At 52.2% G+C, this 6,965-nt stretch overlaps 1 protein-coding gene across 1 annotated transcript; it reads right to left on the reverse strand.

Annotated features, from left to right (window-relative positions):
• Positions 1 to 1,170: 1,170 nt before the first annotated feature.
• Positions 1,171 to 5,725, reverse strand: LOC132832942 (butyrophilin subfamily 1 member A1-like). The gene is made up of 2 exons (XM_060851185.1): positions 5,278 to 5,725; positions 1,171 to 1,691 (listed from the first exon to the last, which is right to left on the reverse strand). Exons 1-2 carry the CDS (start codon positions 5,723 to 5,725, stop codon positions 1,171 to 1,173), a joined length of 969 nt encoding a protein of 322 aa, XP_060707168.1.
• Between the last annotated feature and the right edge of the window lie 1,240 nt (positions 5,726 to 6,965).

A 6,965-nucleotide genomic window follows, 5' to 3' on the forward strand; every position in this document is an offset into this window, starting at 1 on the left:
CACCAAGCAATATTTTGTCTTTAAATAGAAACCCCATTGGGTCATATTTAACCTCATGGCCCTCACTATGTTCCTCCTTTTTACTTCTACCTCCCTTTCCAGTCTCTGTGTTTGACTCGGAGACTTTAATGTTGCAGATTGCCTCTCCCTCCTGTTCCCTTATACTGACAGGAGCCAGCTCCAGGCTCTGTTCAGCTGATCAGAGACATTGGAGAAAGTTCTCGCCTTTTCCCAGAACAATTCCCAGCGGCTTCCCGTTCGACTCCTTGAATTTGATTGGGATCTTTCAGCGGGAATGATATCCACACGATCCCACTGGGAATGACCTCTTCCTGAAATTAAAGAGGATCTGGGACTCTGTTCTTACTATCCGGTATTTTGTTGACGATTTTTCACGTTTTCCAACAGATGTGTAAGAAATAAACATGATCACAGCAACAGCTCGACCCTGGACACTTACTTTTCAGTGAATTTACAAATTGATCGATGATCCGCGGAGCCTTTTCAGACACACGGTACAGGACCGCCCCCGCCTGGCGGGAGACGGTACTGCGGTCCAATATCATTCAGTAACAATTCCATCCAGCAGATGGCACTGTCATACAATCCTGGTGATACCAGAAATCTGAAATAAAATCAGGAATGCTACAAATCCTCAGCAGGTCAGGCAGTGTCTGTACACAGAGAACCGGAGTTAACGGGCAGTTAAACTTTGAAGATATTGCATATCCTGACAGAGAATCTGTGTAATTCCCCTCCCCAATGATCCAAGCATCTCAGGAGAGGATGCTATGCAAATGCAGCATTGTCATCCTTCAGTGTTTGGATTTCTCCCTCAGGATTTCATGTTCCGGGTGCAGAATGAGAAGTGGAAACACAGAGAAATCCCAGCTCCAGACTGGGAAACAGGTGAAGAGATGCAGGATGGGACTGAAGCAGGGAGTAAATGAAGGGAGGAGAGACACAAGATATTTAATTTACTTTTTATTTTCACCATCTGACAGTTATATTTGTATCTGATTTATTGACAGTTTGGTTGTGATGTTACAAAGTATAATCTCAGAATTCAGTAACACATTCAGTAACATCCTGTTGTCAATGGGAGGTTTCTGACCCCAATCCCTGACCCAGACCCTAAACTCATTGTGACGTCAGGGATGCCCCGCCCCTTTAACAGCTGATTCTTAGGAACTGGTTTAAACCCCAAGTCCCGAAGAAAGGATAAAGTTTCCCAGTGAATTTATTCCCAATGGAGGTGTGGAGATGGGACTTGGTGTCCGCGTTGTAAAATGAAACTGTCCCAGATTCATAACTGAGATAAACTCCCACCTTCCTGGGAATCTGACCGACAGGGAGAGGGGATCGAGGAGAGGAGTTTATGTAAAACTGACCCCAATCCCGCTCCATGGTCCAGAATCCATTCTCTGGGATCAGACTGACCCATCTCTTCCTCTCCACAGATTCTGAGGCTATTCCCAGATTCCAGTCCCACATTCCCCCCACCTCCACCTCCCAGTAATGTCTCCCCGATGTGAATCCCTCTGATCCCAGGGCACACGGACAGTCCCAGTTTGTAAACCTCTTCCGGGTGTCAGGGAGACTCCTCCGGGACACGGTCCATCTCAAACTCTTCAGATCCTCAGACACCTCGAGCCAGGGATTCGCTGTTTCCACATCCAGGGTCACAGAGACTGGGAAAGAAACACAGAGAATTAGAGACAGTCCCCGGGTCTGGGTCTGTGGAAGGGGGAGGGGTGTGTGTGTGTATGGGGGGGTGGGGTGTGTGGGGGAGTGTGTGTGGTGGGGGGTGAGGGGAATGTCTGTGTGGAGGGGAAGGGGGATGTGAGTGTGTGGGGGGAGGGGGGTGTGAGTGCGTGGGGGGGAGGGGAGATGGGGATGTGAGTGTGTGGAGGGGAAGATGGGGATGTGTGGGGGGGGGTGATGAGGATGTATGTGTGTGGGGGGAAGGACGTGTGTTGGGGGATAGGGATGTGTGTGGGGGCGCGATGGGATGGAGATATGTGTGTGGGGGGGGGGAATGAGGCCGTGTGTGTGGGGGGGGTGGGGTGGGGGAATGAGGATGTGTGTGTCTAGGGGGGGAGATGGGAATTTGTGTGTGGGGGGAATGAGGTGGTGTGTGTGGGGGGGATGAAGATGTGTGTGTGTGTGGGGGGATGACGATGTGTGTGTGGGGGGTATGAGGTAGTGTGTGCGGGGGGAAGGACGTCTGTGTGGGCGCGATGGGATAGGGATGTGTGTGTGGGGGGGGAGATGGGAATTTGTGTGGGGGGGAATGAGGTGGTATGTGTGGGGGGGAAATGGGGATGTGTGTGTGGGGGGGGATGAGGATGTGTGTGTGGGGGGAGAGGTTGTATGTGTGGGGCGGGGAAGGGGAGTGTGGGGCGGAGAAGGGGTGTGTTGGGGGGAAGGAGTGTGTGGTGGGAAAGGAGTGTGTGTGGGGGAAAGGAGTGTGTGGGGAGGGAAGGGTTGTGTGGGGTGAAGGGGTGTGTGGGGGCAAGGGGTGTGTGGGGGGAAGGGGTGTGTTGCGGGGGGAAGGGGTGTGTTGGGGGGAAGGGGTGTGTGTATGGGGGCAAGGAGTGTGTGGGGGAAGGAGTGTGTGGGCAGCAAGGAGTGTGTGTGTGGGGGGGAAGGAGGGAGTGAGGGGGAAGAGGTGTATGTGACGGGGGAAGGGGTGTATGTGGGGGGGGAAGGTGTATGTGGGGGGGAGGGTGTGTGTGTGTCGGGGAAGGGGTGTGTTGGGGGAAGGGGTGTGTCTGTAGGGGGTGTAAGGGAGGGGGAAGGGGTGGTTGGGGGTGTAAGGGGGCGTGGGTGTGAGGGGGATGTGTGTGGGTGTGAGGGGGATGTGTGTGGGGTGGTGATGTGTAATGGGGAGGGAGAGGTGTGTTAGAGAGATATGGGGAGAGGGAAGTGTGTGGGGGAGGGGGATGTGTGGGGAAGAGGGAATGTGTAAGTGGTGTATGAGTGAATGGGGGGGATGTGACTGTGCTGTGTTGTGTGTGGAGGGGGAGGTGTGTACAGGGAGGTGGACTGGTGTGTGTGTGTATCTGTTGTTGGGGATGTGTGAGTGAATGGGCGGATGTGGGTGTCTGAGGCGATTGTGTATGGGTGAGTATGATGTGTGAAGGTGCGTGTGTTTGTGTGTTAGAATGAGGGATATATGTGGGGGTGGGGTATGTGTGTGGGCAGAGAGAGATGTGTGTGTGTGGGGTGGTGAGTATGTTGGGCAGGGGAGGAACACACTGCAGTGTGTCTGTGGGGGTGTGTGTTGGGGGGGGGGCGGCATGTGTCTGTGTGTATTCTGCAAATGTTTAAAACCTGGAAAATAAATTATTCATATTTAAGTCCTTCACATCTCCAAACATTTCAAAATTCTCTGCTTTTATGTTATTCCAGCCTTATTAGGGTTTCTCTCAGTTTATATCCAATGGGATATAGCTCCAGCTGCCTCAGTGAGAACAAGCTCCATTGTCATTCATTATTTTCCAATATCATGGGGGAGTGTTTGTGTGTGGGGGGGATGGGGATGTGTGAGTGTGTTGGGGGGGTGCGGAATGGGTTTTCTCAAAATTGAAACAGTGGAGACAGGTCAGAGAATGTTCACTCGGTTGGTTCCTGGGATGAAGCAGTTCCCTTGTGATGAAAGGTTTCAGGCTGGGGCTGGACTCATTGGAGTTTAGAGGAATGACAGGTTCTTATTGAAATGTACAAGATGGTGAAGGTGTTGACAGAGAAGACACTGAGGGGCTGTTTCCCATCGTGGGGGAACCTGGAACCAGGGATAGAGTTTCAAAGTAAGGGCCCTGCCATTTAACATGGAGATGGGGAGGGATTTTGTGTCTTGGGATCATTAATCTTTGGAATTCTCTCCCCCTCGAGAGCAGTGGAGTCCAGTTCATTGAATATATTGGAAGCTGAGTTAAACAGGTTTTTGATCAATGAGGGAGTTGAAGGTTGTGGGAGTCAGGCAGGAAAATGGAGTTCAGGTCACAATCAGATCAGCCGCCATCTTTATGAATGACAGGGCAAGCTCTCGGGGTCACTCCTGCTCCTGTTTCTGATGTACAATGTTCACATGGGATTTTCACATGGACATTGCTTTGAGTTGTCAGCTTTTGAGTTTCTTTCCTTGTGTTAAATAATCAGTGAAGAACTCACTTCCACCCTCACAAACTCCCTTCAATCTGGAAACCCATTTAAATACATTTTAAATGTTGTATTTGTACCAGCCTCAACCACTTCATCTGGCAGCTCATTCCATACACAGGTGGCAGGGTATGTGAAAATGTTGACCCTCAAATCCCTTTTAAACCTTTACACCCTCACCTTAAACTAATGCCCTCTAGTTTTGGACTCCCCTATCCAAGAGAAACCTCGTTTGTTTACCCTATTCATATTCCTTGTCATTTTATAAAACTGAAAAAGGTCACCCCTCATCCTCTGATGCTCCAGGGAAAATAGCCCCAGCTGATTCAGTCTCTCCTTATTGTTCAAACGCCCCAAAGCAGGCAATGTTCTTGTCAACCTTGTATAAACCCTTAAGGCCAACAATGCCTTTCCTATCGCAGGGAGTCCATAGAATGCAGTATTCCAAAAGTGACTGAATCAATGTTCTGTACAGCTACAACATGACATCCTAACTCCTTTACTCAAGGCACTGAGCAGTAAAGGCAAGCATACCAGATGTCTTCTTCACTCCCCTGTCTACCAGCAATTCCACTTTCAAGGAACTATGAACCTGTACTCCAAGGTCTTTATTCAACAACACTGCCCAGGACCTTACCATTAAATGTATACGTCTTGCTCTGGTTTGCTTTTCCAAAATGTAGCATCCCATATTTATCTGGATTAAACTCCATCTGCCACCCCTCAGCCCACTAGCCCATTGATCAAGATCCCAGTGTACACTGAGGTAACCTCGTTCACTGTCGACTGCACCTCCAGTTGTAATGTCATGTGTAACCTTAATAACCATCCCTCCTGCACTCACACCCAGTTTGTCCGGAAGCCCACCACATGCCTGAGCTCTCCCCCCCCACCACCACCACTGTGTACGTGAGGTCCCGGGGCTGAATGCCTTGTCCGTCAGACTCCAGACAGCTCGGATCAGGAACAGGGGTGGACCCACTCCCTCACAGTCAACTGTGCCGGTGTTATCCAGCCCACTCCCTCCCATCCAGCATGTCCCCGACTCTGGTCAGTCCTGTATCCCGAGCTCTCTCCTCCCTCAGCCAGCACAATCCGTGCTCGAGGAGGAACCTGTTCCTGAGCAGGCTCTTCCTGACAAGAGCCCCCACTCCCAGAGGATGAGAGCTCTTGGGTGGGGGGAGCTGACCGTGTCCCAGGTTGGGTCCAGGTAGGAGACAGGCAATTCCTGGAAGAAGACCCGAAGCCAGGACCACTCCATGAACAGGAACTGTGTGTCGTAATGGAGGCCATGCACCAGACGGAAGCAATATGTCATCAGGGTGCCCCACCCTGGAGGAGGCTCGATGGAAAGGTATCGCTGCAGGGTCTGAAGGTGGAAAGTCACTCTCTGGGTGTGAAGGTACACCAGCCCCTGACCATCCTCCTCAATCGGGAGACTCCGAACCGCAGCAGCAACCCAGTGTTGCCCCTTGTCCCAGAATAACCCGAGGAGCTGTTTCTGATTGGCGGTGACAAAGCCAGGAGGAGGGCCCGAAGTGACCAGCCGGTCCCACAACATGGCGGCCACCAGCTGGTTCTGAGCAGCACTCGCGCCCTGTAGGACATCACTCGGAGCAGTCCTGCCCAGCGAGCTAGGGAAGTGGTCACCTTGGTCTCCAACTCGTGCTAATTCCCGGCCAGGATTCCTCAGCACGACGAAGGTGGATTCCCAGGTAAGGGAGGGGATGGGACTTCACATGAAGCACCTGAGCTCCTCTGGCAGGGGGTTCCATCCTCACGGACTGACCAGAATTCCCAACACTTGCTCCAGTTGATCCTTGTGGAGGACGCTGCAGAGTAGACCTCCTTGCACTCACACATCCTCCACAGGTCAGCTGGGTCTGTGACCATGAGAAACACGGTGTTGGTGTAAGTCGGAAAAATCCCCTCCAGCCCCGGCCTACGCAGAGCCAAACCCGAAAGCTGCTTTCACAAGAGGCACAGGAATGGCTCCACACAGAGAGAATAAAGCTGGGCTGACAGTGGCCAGCCCTGACACACTCCTCTCCTACAGTGGAGGGGCACCTTCACTGGGCACTCCGCGGTGGCATGCAGAATTCAGATCCTGGCAACAAAACGTGTCCCAAACCCGAAAGCTGACAGAATCCTGAGGTGCCAAGGGGAGTCGAAAGTGCCCTGGTGAAGATTTTATAGTTTGTGTTGAGTAGGGAGATGCGGCACCAATTCTTTAACAAATGGAGATCCCCTTCTTCGGCAAAAGAGCGGTAATGGCCTTGCACCGAGAAAGGGACATCGCTCCGGTGGCGATACATTCCTCCAGGATATCCCAGAATGCCCTGAGGAACCCCACAGTCAGCCCCAGGGACTTGCCCCTGGAAAGACGGTTGAAGGCATGGGTCAGCTCCAAGCTCAGAGGGGCATCAAACACCCCCCAGGCCTCACAAAGGAATCGGGACTGAGAGTTCACCAGACGTCTACCAAGTCAAAGGTCTCACCTAAGTCTTCAAATTCCCTCCCGATGCTGAGCTCTTCTGGGTACCATCACAGTCACCTCCCCCCCACCCCGTCTCTCGAGGGTACAACTGAGATCTCCCTGAGAAGGATGGGTTCACCCTCACTGATTGAGCTAAGAAGAACTAACACTTCCCCGAAGAAGCAGGTCTGCTCAGGTCCCATCTAAGGTGCGTATACGTTCCCAGAGTGAGCTGGAGCAGACAGCCTGGCACGTGCTCCTTGTCCCTCACCATCTCCGGCTGGAAAAAAGGGGCCAACAAGATGGCCACCCCGTCAGAATTGGA

The sequence above is a fragment of the Hemiscyllium ocellatum genome, chromosome 35 (genome assembly GCF_020745735.1).
Source record: "Hemiscyllium ocellatum isolate sHemOce1 chromosome 35, sHemOce1.pat.X.cur, whole genome shotgun sequence".
NCBI classification, from domain to species: domain Eukaryota; kingdom Metazoa; phylum Chordata; class Chondrichthyes; order Orectolobiformes; family Hemiscylliidae; genus Hemiscyllium; species Hemiscyllium ocellatum.